This window comes from Symphalangus syndactylus, chromosome 4 (assembly GCF_028878055.3).
Source record: "Symphalangus syndactylus isolate Jambi chromosome 4, NHGRI_mSymSyn1-v2.1_pri, whole genome shotgun sequence".
Lineage (NCBI taxonomy): Eukaryota > Metazoa > Chordata > Mammalia > Primates > Hylobatidae > Symphalangus > Symphalangus syndactylus.
The window spans coordinates 76,338,089-76,361,561 of NC_072426.2; the positions used below are offsets into that span (position 1 = coordinate 76,338,089).

General features: G+C 39.6%; 1 protein-coding gene across 33 annotated transcripts in view; it reads left to right on the forward strand.

Annotated features, from left to right (window-relative positions):
* Window positions 1–23,473, forward strand: part of CREM (cAMP responsive element modulator) — a 91,647-nt gene that overhangs the window by 61,334 nt on the left and 6,840 nt on the right. For 9 of the 33 annotated variants that reach the window (XM_055275129.2, XM_055275128.2, XM_063638027.1 and 6 more), the window contains 2 exons: window positions 4,277–4,465; window positions 18,424–18,459. The exons of 6 other annotated variants lie outside the window; for them this stretch is intronic. In XM_055275129.2, coding sequence (XP_055131104.1) covers window positions 4,277–4,465; window positions 18,424–18,459 — 225 coding nt within the window. Of the gene's footprint in view, window positions 1–4,276; window positions 4,466–11,747; window positions 11,918–12,559; window positions 12,809–13,131; window positions 13,240–18,407; window positions 18,460–23,473 lie in introns of those variants that run through there. 18 more of the 33 variants (XM_055275130.2, XM_055275131.2, XM_063638028.1 and 15 more) reach the window with 13 other exon arrangements.

The window sequence follows — 23,473 nt, forward strand, 5'->3', positions numbered from 1 at the left end:
ACCAGCCTGGCCAACATGGTGAAACTCCATCTCTACTAAAAATACAAAATTAGCCGGGTGTGGTGGCGCACACTTGTAATCCCAGCTACTTCGGAGGCTGAGGCAGGAGAATCGCTTGAACCCAGCAGGTGGAGGTTGCAGTGAGCTGAGATCACACGATTGCACTTCAGCCTGGGCGAGAAGAGTGAAACTCCATCTTAAAATAAATAAATAAATAAATAAGAAGTATATAACATCGCCAGGCTTGGTGGTTTGTGCCTGTAGTCCCAGCTACTCAGAAGGCTGAGGCAGAAGGATTGCTTGAGCCTAGCAGTTTAAGACCAGCCTGGGCAACACAGCACGATCCCATCTCTTAAATAAGTAGCTAAAATAGAAGATGTGTCTAAATTCATTCAGTTAATTTCATCTTATTTTTTCTATCTTGATTTATATTTATTGAAAGCACATGTTATGCTATCCTTGAATATTTTGAAACCTAAAAGATTTCTCCTCAAATCTCTGAATACAAACAGGACCACATAAAACCTATTTCCAGGATCCTGAGGCATTGGGAAATCTTGTTTATTGTCAGATGAGAGAGAACATTTTCAATGGGAAGGTCCTCTGTCATTTGATAACAACGAAGTCAAGAGCACCTTTGGTATAAAAATGAAAATGAGGCTGACGTGCCTGACTTAATCAGTAGAAATGTTTTCTTACTAGAGCCAGTGTGTGAGGGGTATGTGTGTGTTTGTTTAGCTTTTGTTTTCCATATCTAATTATATAATGACTTCCCCAGAAAATAAAATGAGAAACAGATTCTTGATGTGTCTGCTGTTCATATTGTGAAAACAAAGTTTTTTGATCAGAACTGTGGGGAAACATTGCTGAAAAGAAAAAAGGAAATGAGTAAAGCAAAAAGAAAGAAGAGAAAAAAGAAAGTAAAGATCTTTGTTATCTACCTATTTAGGGGTTCTTACCCCTGAGGCAGCTACTCTCACCTCAGATTGACTTGATCGTTATTTAAAAGCTTGATAATTTCATTGGTGTTGAAAAACTAGGTTCTATGATTGGAATTTGAAACCATACCTCATTTAACTCTCCTAGATTCACAGGCGGCTTAAGTTGTTTGTAATATCATCTGTCATGAGGAAATGATAGCCATTCATTCATTCATTCATTCATTCTGTTTATTGAGTGGCTGCTCTGTTCTAGGCTTTGTACTTCTTTTTTTTTGAGACGGAGTTTCGCTCTTGTCCAGGCTGGAGTACAATGGTGCAATCTCGGCTCACCGCAACCCTCGCCTCCCGGGTTCAAGCGATTCTACTCCCTTAGCCTCCCGAGGAACTGGGATTACAGGCATGCACCACCATGCCTGGCTAATTTCTTGTATTTTTAGTAGGGACGGGGTTTCTCCATGTTGGTCAGGCTGGTCTCGAACTCCTGACCTCAGGTGATCCACCCGCCTCGGCCTCCCAAAGTGATGCTAGGATTACAGATGTGAGCCACCGCGCCCGGCCTAGGCTTTGTACTTCTAACACACTGTGGTTACCTGACGTTAGGCTGCTTTTTCTAAAGCGCTATTTCTGTGACATCAAACTAATTATCAACTGAAAAATACACATTCAAATATATGAAAACATACACAATTTACTCATGTCTAGCCACAAGGGGCCAAGAAAGCAGTGTCTTTTGACATTTTCATACTTGTAAGAAGTTAGTTAGATCTCCCTCAAACCCTTTTACTGTAAGGGCTGAATCCTGAGACCCGTGAAATCTTTGGAAAGCCATGGTTTTTAAATACCCTGTTTTTAAAGTGTGTACAGAAAATACTGCTCTAGATGAGCCAGATAAAGTGCTATTACATCAGGGTGTCTCAACCTCAGCTCTGTTGACATTCTGTAACTGCCTCTTCAGTTTCTGCCACACTGGCCTGTCAGTGAAATAAAACACAGAGAACGCAGCGTGTGGAAATCTTTTTAAAAATGTTAATCTATCTTCCTGTGTAGACACTGGCACCTTAGGTGAAAGAAGTGAAAATTTGTTGTTGTTACTCTTTCCATAATTCTCATAGGTTTGTCCTATCAGGTTATCGCCTAAGTGCTTTTTTGCCTACATGCCATTAAAAACGTTTGGAAATGACTTGGAAATATTCAGAGTGTATTTTAAACACTACTGTTATGCTACTGTAAGGTATTTACATTGATGTATAGATGTCATGTTATTCTGGTGATGTGTTTTTAAAATCTTCATTGTAAAGCCTAGTTAGCTAGTTTATATGTGATTTTTTAAAAAGCATAGCCTCTGGTACCATTTAATATCTACTATTTAAAGCATGCAGTTGGAATCTTTATGTTAAAATATACAGACCTTTCAGATATTTTAAATAATACTTGTCTATTAGAGTGAAATTTTGAAACAAAACATTTGATCAGTTATTCTTTGGAAGCTTCAAGTCAATTAGTATGTTAACTTTTAAACATGACTGGCAGATCTCAGTATTTAAAGGAAATCTACCTCCTATTTGTTGCCATTAGCTGTAGTTATTTGAGACACTTGGTAGAGGTAAATATTGCAGCACAAATCCTTTTAGTAACAGTTACTTTTTAAGGACTTTTCCAACTTGACATTTTATATTTCAGGATTCTCCTGACATAGACAAAATGGCAAAGATTACAGTTTTCTAGACTTGAGCTTTATAACCAAAATATGTTTTTATATATATTTATATATAAATGTATAATTATATATAAATTATATAAATTATATACTTATATATAACATGACATATATAATTATAATATATATTAAAAATTTTGGTTATATATACAGCATATATAACTATATATAATTTATATAGTTACATAATATATAATATATAACAAATTATATATAACATATAATATATAACAAATTATATATAACAATTATGTATGTTATATATAATTGTATATAACATATTAATTATATATACATATCTACCATAGATATGTATGTATAATTATATATATAATTATGTAAATTATATAATTTATAATTTTTTTAAAATATAAATTTTTAAATTATAAAAATTAAAAAATAAAAATTATAAACAATATATAATTATATAAACATCTATATACATATATAGATATTTATATATAATATATATAACATTAATTATATATACATATATAGCATAGATATGTTATATGTAATTATATAATTTAATATAATATATATTATATAAAATTATATAATATATAATTATAAAATTTAATATATAATTATATTTATATATAAAATTATATATAAATATAATTATATAAAATATATATTTATATATTAAATATATAATTATATATAACATATATATAATTACATGTATGTATTTTTTTTTTTGAGATGGAGTCTCTGTTGCCCAGGCTGGAGTGCAGTGCCGCAATCTCAGCTCACTGCAACCTCCAACTCCCGGGTTCAAGCAATTCTCCTGTCTCAGCCTCCTGAGTAACTGGGACTACAGGCATCTGCCACCACACCTGGTTAATTTTTGTATTTTTAGTAGAGTCAGGGTTTCACCATATTGATCAGGCTGGTCTCAAACTCCTGACCTCAGGTGATCTGCCCACCTTGGCCTCCCAAAGTCCTAAGATTACAGGCGTGAGCCACTGCACCTTGCCTATATATTTCTTAAAAGCTGCTTTCTTTTGATGACAAATTAGAAAAGTAGTTAGCTGAATGAAGGTACAAATTCATTTTAATTGCAATATTAAATGGGAATTTTTCTTTTCTTTTCTTTTCTTTTTTTAGAGACAGGGTTTTCCTGTGTTGCCCAGGCTGGCCTCGAACTCCTGGGCTCAAGTGATCCTCCTGCCTTGGCCTCCCAAAGTACTGGGATCACAGGCATGAGCCACCACACCTGGCCTTAAATGGGAATTTTAAATAGTAGAAGAATGGTGTTTGTAAGGAAAAACATCTGAGAATGGAGAAAACCAGGAAGCTGGACTCTCCCTGTCTGCTTCTCTACTCTTCCTCTTGAGTAATGTAGTTAGCTGGATGCTAAGGAGGAGGAACACTCCATGGGCTCTATGAATCTCAAACAGTTCTGAATATAAAATATTTTCAAGTGTTTATAACCTTTTTCTAGAGTATTGTCCCATGACGAAGCTGATCTTCCTTCTCAATTCAGCATAGAAAATAAGGGTAACCTGAGAAAGAAGCAATGGTAATAAATAGACCCAGAGTATATTCTTCCAATAGGGGATTATTAAAAATAAATCTTGAAATTATCTAATATTTCTTTTCTTTTTCTGTTAAGTTGCTGTAGCCCAAGGTGGAACAATCCAGATTTCTAACCCAGGATCTGATGGTGTTCAGGGACTGCAGGCATTAACAATGACAAATTCAGGAGCTCCTCCACCAGGTGCTACAATTGTACAGTACGCAGCACAATCAGCTGATGGCACACAGCAGTTCTTTGTCCCAGGCAGCCAGGTTGTTGTTCAAGGTATATTTTATTAATCTAATACATTTAGAATACCTATGGATTACTATATCACACCATTGAGTGGTGATTTTATAGTTTTCTGAAATATATCGAAGGTAGATGGGGGTTGGGAGGCACTTAAAAAGGCTTACAGAAGAAATATTTTAATACATTAAACAGCAAATTAAGTTTTATCATTTTTCACCTTTTAGCAGGTTTTACTGGCTCTGGAGAAAGGCCACATTCAGAGTAGCATGATAGAAAAAGAGAGATAGAAACATGAATGAATTTTTTTTTTTTTTTTCGAGATGGAGTCTCGCTCTGGCACCCAGGCTGGAGTACAATGGTGCGATCTCGGCTCACTGCAACCTCTGTCTCCTGGGTTCAAGCGATTCTTCTGCCTCAGCTTCCTGGGGAGCTGGGATTACAGGCATGAGCCACCACGTCTGGCTAGTTTTTGTATTTTTAGTAGAGACGGGGTTTCACCACGTTGGGCAGGCTGGTCTGGAAGTCCTGACCTCAGATGGAGTCGTCCTGACCTCAGGTGGAGGCCTCAGCCTCCTAAAGTGCTGGGATTACAGGTGTGAGCCACCGCACCTGGCCACATGAATGAATTTTTAAATTAATTAGATATCCTTCATTTGGGGGTTGCAAACGTTGTACCTGATAGATCTATTACCTAATCTATGACAATTTAAGTATTCAGGCTATGATGCCCCAAATTTGTTTTTTTCCCGAGCTGTTACTTTTAAGTCTAATTTCTAGGCAACTCATTTCAAAACAAATGCTGACTTTGGGTTTTTTGTTTGTTTTGTTTTTTTGTTTTTTTGACTGACTGTTCTTAGTTGTTTGAATTCTGAAGCATCCATCCTAGCTCTTATGGAAGCTGTCAGTAGTGAAATAAAAGTTGAGATATAGCCAGCCCTAAGCTTTTAGAGTTACCTGAGATTTCAACTGGATTTGCATTATACATTATTTTAATTCAGTTGTGCTTATGATAACTATAATAGATGTATTTAATACAGCTTTCAAAACTCATGTGTTTTAATTGAATTCTATTCCTCTTGGTCTATTCGCTTAGGATTTAGGATATAGCACTAATTTTTAAAAAATTTGTTTATTTTATTTATTTATTTATTTATTTATTTTTGAGACGGAGTCTTGCTCTGTCGCCCAGGCTAGAGTGCAGCAGCGCGATCTCGGCTCACTGCAACCTCCGCCTCCCGGGTTCATGCCATTCTCCTGCCTCAGCCTCCCGAGTAGCTGGGACTACAGGCACCCGCCACCGTGCCTGGCTAATTTTTTTTGTATTTTTAGTAGAGATGGGGTTCACTGTGTTAGCCAGGATGGTCTTGATCTCCTGACCTCGTGATCCACCCACCTCAGCCTCCCAAAGTGCTGGGATTACAAGTGTGAGCCACCACGCCCGGCCTAAATTTATTTATTTACTTTTTGAGACGGATTCTCACTCTGTCACCCAGGCTGGAGTGCAGTGGCGCAATCTCGGCTCACTGCAACCTCCGCCTCCCAGGTTCAAGGAATTCTCCTGCCTCAGCCTCCTGAGTAGCTGGGACTACAGGCGCACAATGCCATGCCTGGCTAATTTATTGTATTTTAGTAGAGACGGGGGTTTCACCGTATTGCCCAGGCTGGTCGCGAACTCCGGAGCTCAGGCAATCCACCCACCTTGGCCTCCCAAAGTGCTCGGATTACAGGCAGCACTAAGGTTAAGGAAAGTAAAATCAGTTCTTTTAGTTAGAATGTCTTGCAGGTATTATAAGCATATTATAATTGATGAGTCTCTTGATAATTATACCCTCAGGTATTTTGGGGGTTAATGTGGACTATGATAAAAGTGTGTGAAGAACTGAGATGGTGGCATTTATGGAGTAAAAAATGCATAGTACGAACCCAGTACTTTAATGTTTTCTTGAAATGTAAAATGAAAGCCACCTGTTCTATTCCCCCATACTCATGGACCATATTTATGTCTAAGTGAATAGTCTTAAAGAGTAATTATTTTTTCTCATTTTATCTTTGTTACATGGAAGAATCTACTGCAAACAACAGAGTTTTGAGAATTTTTAATGTTTTACACAATACGCATGTAAGTTTGTGCCTTGGGGTTTTTATTTAAGAATTACTTTTCTTCCACAAGTCACAAAGATTTTTTTCCACATTTTCTTCTATTTGCTTTATGGTTTTACCTTTCACATTTATGTCTTTAATGTACCTGGGCTTCATTTCTGTATATAGTATTTGGTGGGAATTCATTTTTAACTTTTTTCTCCTTATATGGAGTCACTCCCAAGGGTTTGTTGTTTCCTCACTGGTGTATGGGGCAGCCTTAATTAAACAGTAGGTTTGCTTTTGCACCTGGATCTGGCCCGTCTTCTGTCTGATTCATCTTTTTCTGAATGCCAGCGCCATACATGTTTGTTATCTCATAAAACAAGTTCCCCTTGTCTTTTTTCTCAGTTTGATGCAGAGTTAGCTTTTTGTGCACTATTATTCTTTCATATGCATTTGGAATAAGTTTGAGTTTCTAAATAGTAGTAGTAAAAATAATAATAATACAACCAATGATGAGACTGCATTAATTTTTTTTTTCTTGAGATGGAGTCTCGCTCTGTTGCCCTGCCTGGAGTGCAATGGCACGATGGCTCACTGCAAGCTCCACCTCCCGGGTTCATGCCATTCTCCTGCCTCAGCCTCCCAAGTAGCTGGGACTACAGGTGCCTGCCACCACGCCCGACTAATTTTTTTTGTATTTTTAGTAGAGATGGGGTTTCACCATGTTCGCCAGGATGGTCTTGATCTCCTGACCCATGATCCACCCGCCTCGGCCTCCCAAAGTGCTGGGATTACAGGCATGAGCCACCACGCCCGGCCAAGACTGCATTTAATTTAGGGAGAGCTGAAGTCTTCATAATGTTAAATTGATCTATCCCAAACCATAGAAAGTCTTGTTTATTCAGATCTCATTTTACTTCTTTTAACAGTTAAACATTTTTCTTTTTATTTATTTATTTATTTATTTATTATACTTTAAGTTTTAGGGAACAGTTGAACATTTTTCTTCATGGAGATCTTGCATATTCTTTCTTTAGTTGGTTCCTAAGTACTTTATGGGTTTTGTTGCCATTACAATGGTACCTTATTTTTTATTGTATTTTCTAATTGTTGCTGATGTAGCGAAATACGGATTATTTTAAGTCGATCTTTTATCTATTAACTTTGCTAAACTCTAATTACGTCTAATAATTTACTGATTCTTTGTGAATCAGTCTGTGATCCTATGTGAATGTTTATACAAATAGTGATGTTTTGTTTCCTTCCTTCCAATCTTTATTCCTCTTTTCTTTTTCTCTTTTTTTCTTTTGCATAAATAATCATGGTCAGGAGCTCCATTTTAAATGCAGCAAGGCCAGTGGGCATTCTTGTATTCCTGAACTTAGTAGCAGTGTTCCCTGCCCTCCTTCTCCCTTCATCTCACTAAAGGGCCCTGTCAGCTTTGTGGATTCTCAGTGCCTGTCTTGGCTGATGCCTCAGCCATATTTAACACTGTCGACTTCTGCTTCCTCCACTTCCTGAGACTGTGTCCTCCTTGCTCTTCTCTCTCTGCTGCTTCTCTGTCAGTCTCATTGCTGGGCTAAGCTTCCCCTGCCCCTGTCCTGAGTGTTTCAGTGATCCTCAGGCTCACTCCCCCACCCTCTTCCTGCTGAGCTCCCTCCCTGGAGGACTCCCTCCCAGGCTGGCTTCAGTTCACTGTGACTATGTCCTGACTCCAGCTGGTTCCTTAGGTGGCCACACATACCTCTGACTCCTGAAATCCACTGTTCCTATCTTCAGTGATTGACCACTACTATCCCACCTGGTGCTTGATGCCAGAAACCTGGGTGTTGTCCTGTATTCTTCCCAGTCTCCACTCTAAGTCACTGTGTAGATTCTTCTCCCTGGCTGAGCCATGCATGCTTCTGCCACTCCACACCCCTCTGTCATGGCCCTGGCCCTGGCCTGGGTGCTATCCCTCTGACCCAGGCTACCCCTGTGGGCTGCAGTCTCCAGCAGCCACTGGAAGCTGGCTATTGTGGAACAGCTTTCTGATCCTCCTAATCATGCCAGAGGCAGCAGCTCCCTTCTTGGCTCAGTTTTTTGGGAATTGTTCCTGAAAGTTCAGCTAGACTCTTCATTCATCACAGTGATTCTGGGAGCCACTGATAGTTCTTAAAAACAGCAGTTTCTTGCCCCCAACATCTCCATTACTGCATTGCACTGTTTTGTTTTGTTTTGTTTTGTTTTGAGACAGAATCTCACTCTCTTGGCCAGGCTGGAACACAGTGTTGTGATCTCAGCTCACTGCAACCTCTGTCTCCTGGGCGCAAGCATTTCTCCTGCCTCAGCTTCCTGAGTAGTTGGGATTACAGGCATGTACCACCATGCCCAGCTAATTTTTGTATTTTTAGTAGAGACGGGGTTACACCATGTTGGCCAGGCTGGTCTCGAGCTCCTGACTTTAGGTAATCCGTCCATCTGGGCCTCCCAAAATGCTAAGATTATAGGCGTGAGCCACTGCACCTGGTGTCTGGGGTCTTTTTTATAAGGGCGCTAATCCTGTTCACAAGGGTTCCACCCTCATGACCTCATCACCTCTCAGAGGTCCCACCTCCAAATGCTATTGCATTGGAGGTGAGGATTTCAACAGAGGATTTCAATAGAGGGATACAAACATTCAGTCTATAGCATCCACTCAAAAGCATCCATCAATGTCTGTGACCTGTTAGACAAAGCTCCATACTTTTCATGTGGCCCAAATCTTTGCTTGATCCAAGCCTTGCATTCTTTAATAGCTGCCTACCTCTCCACTTCTCCCTCTTTTGTAATACAGCTCTTTCTTTCATTTCCTGGGATAGGCCATGCCCTCTCTCCCTCCAGGGACTTCTTCACACATACCGATTGCCTGATAAGAATACTTTCCCCGAGGAAGCCTTGCCCATCCTCCACATCTGGCTTAGGCAACCTCCTGTGAGTTCCTACTGTACTTCCTTAGGCACACATCATGTTGTATTGTGGCTCTTTGTGTCTTGCTAGATGGTAAGTTCTATTTGGACAAGTACCTAGCACAGACCCTGGCATGTGATAAATGTTCAGTAAGTATTTACCAAATGAAAGTGAACTATTCTTCCTCTGAAAATGTAATTTGTTCTGTGTGCTGATTGACTTGAGATTAACTGGTCCAGGGAATATATTAAAACTTTATTAAGAGCAGTAATCAACTAAGCAACCCATTTCCCTTCTTTCTTTCCTTCCTTGACTTTTTTTCACACCAATATTTATTGAGCATCTATGTGCCAATTTAAAGAAATACTGACATAAAAATCAATTTCTTATTGATTTTCTGAAATTTGAAATAAAATTTACTAATAGCATTCTTGGACCCAAACCCTCAGGTGTGGCTGGGACAGCAAAGAGTCCCTGCTGGAGCCCCAGATTGGGGTTGATGTCTAGGTGACCATCCAGGCTTTCTTACTCAGTCAAGATATCTTCAGCTGAATTGAAACCCTAGCCCCCTTGTCAGGTATCCTGGAGAATTACTAGAAACATGGACACCCCCTGAAACTTTACTTCCTGATCATCTGCGGTGTAAAGTCCTTACCTTTACTGGAAGATGATTAAATTAAATACAGCTAAAATGTGGCGGGATGTCCTTTCATTGACATAAGGTTTGGTTGAATTCTAATCATACAAGGGAAAGGGCTTTGTACAACTCACCGATGAAGACAAAAGGTCGGCCGGGCGTGGTGGCTCACACCTGTAATCCCAGCACTTTGGGAGGCCGAGGTGGGCGGATCACCTGAGGTCGAGGGTTCAAGACCAGCCTGGCCAACATGGTGAAACCCTGTCTCTACTAAAAATACAAAAATTAGCCAGGCATGGTGGGCACCTGTAATCCCAGCTACTCGGGAGGCTGAGGCAGGAGAATCATTTGAACCCGGGAGGCGGAGGTTGCAGTGAGCCAAGATTGCACCTTTGTACTCCAGCCTGAGGGAGAATAGTGAGACTTTGTCTCAAAAAAAAAAAGAGACAAAAGGTCTCAGTGGCAGCCGGGCGCGGTGGCTCATGCCTGTAATCCCAGCACTTTGGGAGGCTGAGGTGCGTGGATCACGAGGTCAGGAGATCGAGACCACGGTGAAACCCCGTCTCTACTAAAAATACAAAAAAAAAATTAGCCGGGTGTGGTGGCGGACGCCTGCAGTCCCGGCTACTCGGAGAGGCTGAGGCAGGAGAATGGCGAGAACCCGGGAGGCGGAGCTTGCAGTGAGCCTAGATTGTGCCACTGCGCTCCAGTCTGGGCGACAGAGCGAGACTCCGTCTCAAAAAAAAAAAAAAAAAAGGTCTCAGTGGCATGTCACTTATTTTTTTGCAGCGGAAATGCCAATAATTTTTTTCCAGGCTATGGTCTGTTCTGTGGTTGAACATTCGCCCATTTTTGTGTCTAACCTTATAATCACTGAATTTCCTATAATGATCCAGTTCACTATGTGCCAAGCCTTCATTAAGTGATCCAAATAAAATTTGACATTTAAAAAAAATGTACAAATAGTAATTTTGATTTATTTATGAATTTTAAAAATCACAAATGTCTTTTCAGGGGGGTTTAATCTGGTAAAATAATGTATTAGATTGAATCACATGAAACTGCTATTTTTGTAGGCCAGAAAGGTCAAATATCAGCAAGTTCATGTGATTCAGTCTAGTAGTTATGGGAGAATACTACATAATACTTGCTCCATTGGCACAGTGAATTTTTAAAATTTAATCATCTACTCCCTTCAAGTGAAAGTAGCAAATTCTGTATCACCTTAGGAAGAGGTGGATTTTATGATGGTGTAGCAAATGGCTCAGCAAATAAAAATGTTAAGTGAACATAGGTGGCTGGATATTTCTTGGTGAGTTTAGAAGTGACTATGAAATATGGTATTTCTTTGCTGATAGTCAATTTTTTTTTTAAATCTCCAAGTGTTTTTTTCTCCTATGAGTTAGGAAAATATGTTGGGTTTATTCTCCCTTAGTTTACCTAGAAGCCTTGGACACAACAATAATAAAGAAGTAGCCCTGTAAGATGCATTCATGTAACTTTTAATGCTAAAAGAGACATTATTATTATTATTATTATTATTATTTTTTGCCAGAGCCCACCTCAAACAGATTTCTATGTAAAAATGAGAAACAAGAGCATTAAGATGGTTTATTACAGGAAGAGTTTTTATAGGGCTTGGGTTTCAGTGAGCTCGCCTGTGACAAAGCAAATTGATGGCAGTGATAGGCTAGTGATGTCATTGTGATGTCAGTCCTCCTGCTTATCCTGCACATGCTTGCTAATTTGGAACACTTTATGTTGAACTGTGTTAGAGGAAACAAGACAGTTCTGTCTGCAGAAGCCCATTATGGCTGTAACTGGAGATGACACAGGTAAGAATGTTAAAGAGGGGTTTTCAGTTAGTTGTGCAGATTGTTTTGAAGTTTAGGAAGTATTCAGGAACATCTGAGTGTTTCAGAAAGTGTTACTCTCCTAGTCACTTAGGTGTAAGACTTTTTTGAAATATACATCCATATATTCAGCTCACTTTGTTAGGGCATCTTAGTGTGATTGTTTCTTTGCTCAATATTCTATTACTTGCTTGACTGAGGCACTAATCCTCTCTTCCTCCCTCTATCCTCCCTCCCCTCCTCCCCCCTCTTCCCCTCCTCTTCTCTTCCTCTCTCCTCCTCCCCTCCATCTCTGTGTCTCTCTTTGGTGTGCATACCATTCTGCCCTACTAAAATAAGCTGTTACTTCATCTGCAACCTGTTGCGAATTCAATCTAGCCTCAGATTAAACATACAGTATATACTGTTCACGTTCTGATTTCATTACTGTGGACAAATGCAGCTCCAAACAGAATAGGAAAAACCCGCGTGTTATGGATGTTTTTGTGCCTACTTGTTTCTTTCCTCCTGTATTTAAAATGGTCTTTTCAGCTAATTGAGTTCAAAGGGCTGATGTCATTACATTTCCTGGAATCGTGTTTCAGCAGGGGAAGTGGAAAAGTTAAACTCCGAGGGAGCTGCACATTGACGTCAGCTCCGAGTCATGTTGTGATTTAGTCAGTTCCTTTCCGCTTTGTAAAATGCTGCTGACAGATTTAGAGTTAACTAGCTCACCACTGCCTCTGCCTCCAAACTCCCTTTTAGACTGAATAGCTTTTCTTGTTAGCCCTACTTTAACATTTCTTTTGAAGTGGGTGTCTGCTTGAAGAGGAAAACACGTCATGAAACTGTAATGCATGAACAGAACTCAGGAGTTGTCTGGCCAGCTTAGTGGTAAGATCGAGCCTCCTACTGAGGCCGTCCCTGCACGCGCCTGGTGAGAAAATGGACTATGTATTGGCGGATTCTTTACTCTTACTCCATCTATGGGAACTTGCGATTCAGAGCTCTCTCTAGTGTTCAGTCAGGGAAGTGCTTGTCTTTTACTTTTTCTCCCAGCCTCTGGTATTTAAATTTGTAATCGGTAATTTTTCACTAGATTTGCTTTTCTCAGTAACAAATAGTGATTTTGAAAGGCTTAGTTACTGATAACCTTTGTGTGCTTGCAGCGTTGTTTATTCAGTGGTCTTGTTTGTATTACAATACTGAATTTGCAGCTGAATTAAGAAAGAGTGGATGGTTTTAAACAACTTCACTACAATTTAGCTCTTCGAAGTTAATGGGTCTCAGTCCTCTTTCTGGATAGGAACATTGGATTGTCTTGAGTAAGTAAAACCTGTATTACATTGTTTTTAAAACTGTCTTAAGGAACTATTTTTTTTCTCGAAGTTTGTGAAGTTCTAGAGATGCTATAAAGTGCAGAAGTCAAATGATGAATTTATTATAAGACATAGATGAACTTAAAATAATCTCAAACACTGCATGCCATATGATTCTTAGAACCAGAAGGCACTTTTGTACATATATTTTCTAAAAATTATTGGTTTATATCTTTCTTTACCAAGTCTTTCATTCCTATTCCCCCTTTGACTTGTCTAAGCATAAGACTCATAACCAAAAATAAATAAAATGATGTGAAAACGCTGTGTACTTTTTTTTTTTTTTTTTGAGACAGAGTCTCGCTCTGTCGCCCAGGCTGGAGTGCAGTGGCGCGATCTTGGCTTACTGCAAGCTCCGCCTCCGGGGTTCACGCCAGTCTCCTGCCTCAGCCTCCTGAGTAGCTGGGACTACAGGCGCCCGCCATGGCGCCCGCCTAATTTTTTGTATTTTTAATAAGGACAGGGTTTCACCGTGTTACCCAGGATGGTCTCGATTTCCTGACCTCGTGATCCGCCCGCCTCGGCAACGCTGTGTACTTTTAACCACTACATATAAATAAATAAACATTTTTGACATTTGTTTTTACAGAATGAACATAACATCCTTGAAAGTTTTTTTTGTTGTTGTTGTTGTTGTTGTTGTTTTTCAGACGGAGTCTCGCTCTGTCACCCAGGCTGGAGTGCAGTGGCGCGATCTCGGCTCACTGCAAGCTCTGCCTCCCGGGGTCACGCCATTCTCCTGCCTCAGCCTCTCCAGGTAGCTGGGACTACAGGCACCCGCCACCACGCCCGGCCAATTTTTTGTATTTTTAATAGAGACGGGGTTTCACCGTGGTCTTGATCTCCTGACCTCGTAATCCACCCGCCTCGGCCTCCCAAAGTGCTGGGATTACAAGCGTGAGCCACCGTGCCTGACAACTTTGAAAGTTTTTTTTCACAGTTTTACCAATAATGCTACACATGATTGATTTTCCCTTTCCAGTTTAAACTTTTCAAAATGCTGAAACTTTAAAATGTCAAACAACTTAAAACACTTTTTCACAAGACCTGATTTTGCCTTTGGAAATCATATTTTTAAAAATCTGGTCATTTCTTATAGAATCAGTGCTATTTGAAAAATGAGTAATAAATCTTATTTCATTTTACTTTATTTATTTATTTATTTAATGAGACGGAGTCTTGCTCTGTCGCCCAGGCTGGAGTGCAGTGACTGGATCTTGGCCCACTGCAAGCTCGGCTTCCTGGGTTCACGCCATTCTCCTGCCTCAGCCTCCCGAGTAGCTGGGACTACAGGTGCCCACCACCACGCCCGGCTAATTTTTTTTTTTTTTTGTATTTTGGTAGAGACGGGGTTTCACCGTGTTAGCCAGGATGGTCTCGATCTCCTGACCTCGTGATCTGCCTGCCTCGGCCTCCCAAAGTGTTGGGATTACAGGCGTGAGCCACCGCGCCCGGCCTCATTTTACTTTATTTTTTAAAGCCAAAAGAGCACAGGGTTAGGGAAGTTTTTGAAGGTGTAGTAGAGTAGCTTTAGGAACCAGACCTCTGGGCTCTTAGTTCTGAGGTAACCCTGTGGATCGGCAGACCAAGTAGATCTAGATTAGTGGCTTGCAGACTTTTCAACCATGACCCACATTATATCACGACAAAGTGGACCTATGTGTGTGTGTACCCTACATTTATATAAAATAAGTTTCAGACATAATTCTTATCCTTACAAAATATGATGTACCCATAATTCCTTTTCTGTCCTCTTTTTAAAATGCTATTCTTGACCCATGAAATTTACTTTATGACCCATTAATGGTCTACAGATTACAGTTTGAAAAACTTTGATCTAGACCGAAATTAGGCTCCTAGCACTAATGGCTGGCCTGGAAAAGATATTAGCAGCATTTACTTACAGGATCATGAAGTGAAATATGAAAAGCAAATGACTGGCCGGGTGCGGTGGCTCACGCCTGTAATCCCAGCACTTTGGGAGGCCGAGGCAGGCGGATCACAACCTCAGGAGTTAGAGACCAGCCTGGCCAACATGGTGAAACCCCGTCTCTACTAAAAATACAAAAATTAGCCAGGCGTGGTGGCACACACCTGTAATCTCAGCTACTCGGGAAGCTGAGGCAAGAGAATGGCTTGAACCCAGGAGGCAGAGCTTGCAATGAGCCAAGATCGCACCACTGCACTCCAGCCTGGGCGACAGAATGAGACTCCATCTCAAAAAAAAAAAAAAAAAAAGTAAATCACTATAGTTTATAGGATTATATTATTGATTTTGTGGGGCATAATTTACATTTTTATTAGAAATTGCCTTTTGTTCATAAACTGATTCTGTTAGGAGCATAATTTCCTATCTTTTAGACTCTGAGTCTGACGTTGCATTCTGGCTGGATTTCTGAATTGTTAAAAACAAACTTTCCAACAAATTTGGAAAACTAGTGTCTTAGTTAATATTTGATGCATGAGAATAAGGATACCATCTTTGTGAAAGGAGGCTATTAGCAATTATTTTTGCTTAGAAATATTTACATAAAAGAATAATTTCGAGGCCGGGCGTGGTGGCTCACGCCTGTAATCCCAGCACTTTGGGAGACCGAGGTGGGCAGATCATCTGAGGTCAGGAGTTCAAGACCAGCCTGGCCAACATGGTGAAACCCCATTTCCACAAAAATACAAAAATTAGCCGGGCGTGGTGGCACATGCCTGTAATCCCAGCTACTCAGGAGGCTGAGACGGAAGAATCGCTTGAACCTGGGAGGTGGAGGTTGCAGTGAGCTGAGATCGTGCCATTGCACTCCAGCCTGGGTGACAGAAGAAGACTGTGTCTCAACAACAACAAAAAAGAATAATTTCATTTAGGTGTGACAGCTTCTTGAAGTTGGTAACTGAACAAGTTATAATCACTTTGGAAGTGAAAATAACAAGGCATTTATCTACCTTAAGATTCAGTAAACCAAATCTGCAGGGTAAAATTGGAAATTACTCATGTTATTTTCCTACTACTTTTGAAAAATGTATAATGAAATGTAATTTGGGATATTTATTTCACTTTGCCCTGTTTATATGAATATATTAGGCAAATATATTTATTCATTTATATTCTAATAAAATAATTATACTTTGTATTTACGTAAACTTTAAAATAAAAAAATCACTTAATGTTACAAATAAACATGAATACCAACTGTAGAAAGTGCTGTCAAAGAAACTATCAGATTGTGAGTGACACAGAAACAGGACATACAGGTGAAGGGGTCAGGTAGGCCTCACTAGGAAACCATGTTCAAATGCTAAAAAAGGCAGTTTATAGGCATTCTCACTGATAATATGCCCAACTACACCCAGGTCAGACTGGGTAAATGACTTCCAAGTTTACAAAGCTAGCAAGTAGTGAACCCGTTCGAGTCTTCAGAATCCTCGGGTTTTGCTCATAGCATATTAATGTGACTCCTCAAAAGTCACCTGACATTGACACATGAATGCAGTGTCATGTGAGTACATGCTGCTACACACTGCTTATAAAACATATAAAATGAGGTTAGGTTAACATCATTTTAAGTCGTTAAAATGGCTTTTTTTTTTTTTTTTTAAGACAGAGTTTCACTCTTTTTGCCCAGGCTGGAGTACGGTGGCGTGATCTCGGCTCACTGCAACCTCTGCCTCCCAGGTTCAAGTGATTCACCTGCCTCAGCCTCCCAAGTAGCTGAGATTACAAGCGCCCACCACCACACCCGGCTAATTTTACATTTTTAGTAGAGACAGGGTTTCACCATTTGATCAAGCTGGTCTCGACCTCAAGAGATCCACCTGCCTCAGCCTCCCAAAGTGCTGGGATTACAGGCATGAGCCACCACACCCAGCCTAAAATTGAATTTTTTATAGATTATTATTACTCTCATAGGACAGTAGAGCATATATTTGCTATTATATGGAACATTAAATTTCAATGTTCATAATTTCCCATCTTTTATATAGACTGACTCATAGATTTTCACATACTAAACTTTAAAAGGTCCCTTATGTATAACTTACTCAGCTGGATTGTGGTAATAATTTCATAATGTATGCATATGTGAAAGCATCACGTTGTACGCTTTGAGTATATATAGTTTTTGTCAATTATACCTCAACGCTGAAAATATTTTGGTGAGTTAATTCTATGTGGTCTATGTGTTATAGTGATTGTAGCAAATTTGAAAATGTTCAGTGCTTAAATAGCCATTTTTATGTAGGATTTAATTTTCACAGAGAAGGGAACGTTTTTGGCAGTGTGGGACACCAGGCATGGAGGTGTAGGATCTGGGTATTAGGAGCAGGTGGTGGTAGAGAGGAAGAGAACCACAGCAGTGGTGGTGATGTCAGCAGCTTACCAGAGCTAGGGATAGAAGCCCCCCACTTAGAAGTGTGACATCTGAGTTAACCTCTGCTGCTTACTTAAAAATGTATTTAGGATTAGTGCCATGCTGTGAAATGGCGTATGAGAGCAGGAACTCTCTATATAAAAATGTTTTTTATTCAGTCTTTGTGCTCAGTACTACAGATATCTTAATAAATAAACAATTGAATAAAATCATCATTTGGGGTGTTGAGAAATCGTTTCACTTTGGAAGTTACCAACATAGGTACTTGGCTGGGTTTCTGGCTTATTTCTTTGTTTCCTACTCTCATTTGTGGTTTTTTTTCAGTTCTCTTCTTCCCAGTCTGACAAGAGTATATCTTTGGCCATTCAAGGTTCTATTATAAATAATTGCATACATTGAAAAGGACATCTTACATTATCTTTAATAATGTATTCTCTAAAGGAATATAATGATATATAATTTTATAAGTTTTTAATAGGCATATTTTTTAACAAAATAAGGAATAAGAGCCATAAATTTTGATTCCCTGGGTTTGTCAGAAGGGAAACTCCAGGGGGAAATGTATTTATGGATGTTATATGCGTTTTAACTAATATACAGTATAAACATAATTTGGAACATTGTCTTTCGGAACTTAAGGAGGGGAAGAGGAAGGGAACTAACATTTGTGGAGTGCCTGCCATGTGCCAGGCACTGTGCTAGACACTTTGACATACATTATAGGGTTTACTGTGAGTATTAAATGAGATACTGTATCCCCATTTTACAGATGAGGAAACTGAACTTGCCCCAAGTCACATGGCTGGTAAGTGGCAGAGCTGGACTAGAACCCAGACTCCAAACCCCATGCTTTTTCTGCTGTACCGTGTTTAAAGCTTGCAAAGAGAGGTATGAAGTTAATGACCAAAATTGAGAGTTCTAGGAATTTTCTTTTCCCATGAAATATTTGATACTGAACCTAAAAAAAAAAAAAATGCTTTCATGTCAGGAGCTAGATGGAAGCACATCATAATGAGAACGCCTTTGCTTTTAAAATGCTGTGTTAGACTTATCTAAAGTGCATCTAAGGAAAATTTAAGAAACAATGCCTTTTATCAAGAAAGGCCACTTTGAAGAGACACATCGCATCTTGTAGGGCTTTCCATGTCTTAGAGGTAAAGGTTTAGCTATAATAATGTAAGTTTATAAGAAAGACTGCTTATTGTAAGCATTCTAAATGACAGCAGGCTTGTGCAAAACCCGAGGAAGTTTAAATTTTACTTCATACAGCATACATAAACTCATGAAACACCCATTATATGCCAAGTACTGTGCTAGATTCTAGGGGTTTCTGGGGTTAAAAAGATACTATCCCTGATTTGTCTTAAAGTTTTTGCTTTCCTGAGAATAAAGTTAGTGTACAAATATCTTATAATCTTTCTTCAATCATGATTGTTAATTCCCCACTGATAAGCCATATATTTTCAGAATATGAAAATTCTAGAATAAAAAGTAATTTAGACACTTTCAGTAGTTAAATGGGATAGGAAGTGGCCTTTATAAGAATACAGGAATAGCAATGTGTCATCAGAGAATGCAGGATGGTCTTTGAACTGTGATCCTTGGTATCTTATCTGCTTTAAATTTCCACTGAGTTGTTAATATTGGAAATTTGAAGCTAACTAAGATAAATACTTTTTATAACTTGTTTTAAAATTAAAACTTGTGACATTTAGATTTTCTCAAAACAAGAGATTATCTTTGTATCTTTATTTTTTTAAGAGACAGGGTCTTGCTATGTTGCCCAGGCTGGACTTGAACTCCTGGGCTCAAGTAATCCTCATGCCTCAGCCTCTGAAGGAGCTGGGATTACAGGCATGAGCCACTGTGCACAGCTGTCTTTGCCTGTATCTTTTTAAATGTACTTTACTAATAAGATTATATTTGAGTATATGGAATTTGTCCATTGACCATTAGAAGTATACAACCATATAGATCCTTTGGGATATTATAGAAATTTATACAAATTCCTACTAATTTATACTAATTCCTGTTTCTGGCTTGAACTAATGAGCTGTCATTTTGATTTTTTTGAGGGAAGTAAAATGAATATATGATACCTCTGAAAAATTATAATAAAACCCAGTCACCTAACATCTCAGAACTAATACATCTGAATATATCATCCCCTTCCAAGTTATTTTAAAGTGGTATTTTTTTCTGAGCTATCGCTCAAAATGTTTTTTTTTATTATTATTATACTTTAGGTTTTAGGGTACATGTGCACAATGTGCAGGTTTGTTACATATGTATCCATGTGCCATGTTGTTTTGCTGCACCCATTAACAGGTCATTTAGCATTAGGTATATCTCCTAATGCTGTCCCTCCCCTCTCCCCCCATCCCTCAAAATGTTTTTAAGAATTCTTATTTTGGAACTGCCATTATCTTTCATGGTGCCAAATTTGGTCCCTTGAGGGTGGTTGTTGCTTCTGGAAACAGGCAAGAGTTTTTTTGTTTTGTTTTGTTTTGTTTTGTTTTTGAGACGGAATCTCACTCTGTCGCCCAGGCTGGAGTGCAGTGGCGCAATCTCGGCTCACTGCAAGCTCCGCCTCCCGGGTTCACGCCATTCTCCTGCCTCAGCCTCTCCGAGTAGCTGGGACTGCAGGCGCCCGCCACCACGCCCGGCTAATTTTTTTTTTGTATTTTTAGTAGAGATGGGGTTTCACCCTGGTCTCGATCTCCTGACCTCGTGATCCGCCCGCCTCGGCCTCCCAAAGTGCTGGGATTACAAGCGTGAGCCACCGCGCCTTTCCAAGAGTTGTTTAGAAGCATTTCTGATAAATACAAGGCCAATGAATGAACTTCTTTTTTTCTTTTTTCCTTTTTTTTTTCCTGAGACAGGGTCTTACTCTGTCGCCCAGGCTGGAGTGCAGTAGCATAATAACGGCTCACTGTAGCCTCAACCTCCTGGGCTCACATGATCTTCACACCTAAGGCTCTGGAACCAAAGACGCGCGCCACCACACCTGGTTAATTTTTGTATTTCTTGTAGAGATCAGGTTTCTCCATGTTGCTCAGGCTGGTCTTGAACTCCTGGACTCAAGTGAACCTCCCACCTTGGCCTTCCAAAATGCTGGGATTATAGGCGTGAGCCATCATGTCTGCCCTTGAACTTCATTGTTCACCCATTGACTATTCCCACCCACCCTTTTTTTTAAAAAAAAGTTTCTTGTGGCCGGGCGCAGTGGCTCACGCTTGTGATCCCAGCACTTTGGGAGGCTGAGGCAGGTAGATCATGAGGTTAGGAGTTCGAGACCAGTCTGGCCAAAATGGTGAAATCTCATCTCTACTAAAAATACAGAAATTAGCCGGGAGCGGTGGTGGGCATCTGTAATCCCAGCTACTTGGAAGGCAGAGGCAGGAGAATCGCTTAAACCTGCGAGGTGGAGGTTGCAGTGAGCCGAGATTGTGCCACTGCACTCTACCCTGGGCAGCAGAGTGAGACTTCGTCTCAAAATAAAAATAAAAAAAAGTTTTTTTTTGTTTTTGTTTTCTTTAAACTAGCTTTTGCATATATCATGGAACCATCCTGCTCTAACTTCATATTACAAGAAAACAGCAAATGTCTACAGAACTAGAGTGTAATGAGCCGCTCTCTACCTATTAATTTTACTGCACATCTGTGTGAGCAGTGTTTGGAAAGAATGATCCTAGACCGAGGTCCATATCTATGCTGCCTGCACGTGTCAACCTGGTGTCATGTAAACTTCTCATTCGTCACTGGCTATTGTTCCAATTTTAGAAGACCTAGGTGGCCACCAGCTGTTCTATTGTTTCAGCCTTTATTACCCCATAACCTTCTTCCCTGGATGTGGGTGAAGAGAAAAGAGAGGAGAGCTATGTTATTCTCTGCTCCACTCCATCTCCTCTGACAATACGATGAAGATATTTTAAACAATCTATTAAGTTAGTTTATAACTGGCTTAACGTGACCTTCTTAACTATCTCAAAGCTATACAGTTTTGTACGACTCATTGAGTTGTCTGTGTATATATTATTTTGAATAGTCACAAAAACAAATTTAAGACTTCTCCCAAGTTTATTCATATGCTGGTGATCATTAATCACAATTACGCCGGATGCGGTGGCTCACACCTGTAATCCCAGCACTTTAGGAGGCCAAGGCAGGCAGATCACGAGGTCAGGAGATCAAGAACATCCTGGCCAACATGGTGGAACCCCGTTTCTACTAAAAATACAAAAATTAGCTGGGCATGATGGCGCGTGCCTGTAATCCCAGCTACTCGGGAGGCTGAGGCAAGAGAATCACTTAAACCGGGGTGTAGGAGGTTGCAGTAAGCCAAGATTGCACCACTGCGCTCCAGCCTGGCGTCAGCAAAACTTCGTCTCAAAAAAAAAAAAAAAAATTATTACCTGTCACCAGTGTTTTAAAATTATGTGTAGAAGGAAAAGGCAGTACAACCTTATAAACAATATTTTTATTAATTCTACGAAAATCTTTAAGTGAGCTTCCTTGAAAGCCATGTTTTTAACTGTTGTATTCTTTCACCTAATTCTCAAGCCTTAGAAGGCAAAAATCTGGCATATACCCAAATAGAAGCACATAAATCAGTTAATCTTTGTTTAACTTTTTTAAACAAAGTTTCAGTGATAATATCCTATTTAGCTGACAAAGTATTTGTCTCCCATGGGTAGCATTTCACTTCTTATTCATTGGGTATAATACATTTTCATGAAATACAGAAATGCTGTGTTTTCCTCTTTTGATTGGAATTTAGTTCAGGCAATTGTTACAGAATTTGGTAACCTTTTAAGAAGTCTTTTTTCTTGCACTTAGCTTTGAGAGCATGTATTTTGTAATGTCTCATCAGAGTGACAAACTAACTCTGGACCATACGTTCTCAATGTTGAAGTGTTGGTGGTAGAAATATTTTATCACTCGAATCCATCTGTCTTTTCTAGGAAGCTATGTTTCTTGCAGTAGACAAATTTTGAATATAAATTAGGAAACTTTGAGAACTTACGTTTAGTATTTGATCTGAATACTAAGTAAATATTAAACGCTGTCTTTTAACTGTATGATTATATGTGCTTAGACAATACTCTTAAATGAATATTTACAAATGTATTATTTTCCTAGGAAACCTAAGAAAGACAAAAATTATCTTTCCCCAGAGAAACTAGGTTTAAGCAGAGCTTTGCTGGGTTTTTGTTGTTGTTTTTTGTTTTTTTACTGAAATTGCAGTGAGCTCAATTCCTTCCAGTGCTTCAATCATTTTCTAGTAATGAGAATTGCACTTAAAGACATTCAGTGACTATTTCAGGCATGATATGGAGTATAGGAAAATCTCTAAACTGAAACATTCAGAGGATGGAGATATTCTGCTTAATGGAAATTTTTGCAGTGGTGTGCTACAGTCAGCTTCTGCTGGCTTGCTAGAGCCTATTATTAAATTTTCAGGCCGGGCGTGGTGGCTCACGCCTGTAATCCCAACACTTTTCGAGGCTGAGGCAGGCAGATCACTTGAGGTCAGGAGTTCAAGACCAGCCTGGCCAACATGGCAAAACACCATCTCTACTAAAAATACAAAATTAGCCAGGCGTGGTGGTGCACACCTGTAATCCCAGCTGCTTGGGAGGCTGAGGTACAAGAATCGCTTGAACTGGGGAGGTGGAGGTTACAGTGAGCCAAGATTACACCACTGCACTCCAGCCTGGAGCCACTTAGTGAGACTCTATCTAAAAAAAAAGCCGGCGCAATGGCTCACGCCTGTAATCCCAGCACTTTGGGAGGCCAAGGTGGGAGGATCACGAGGT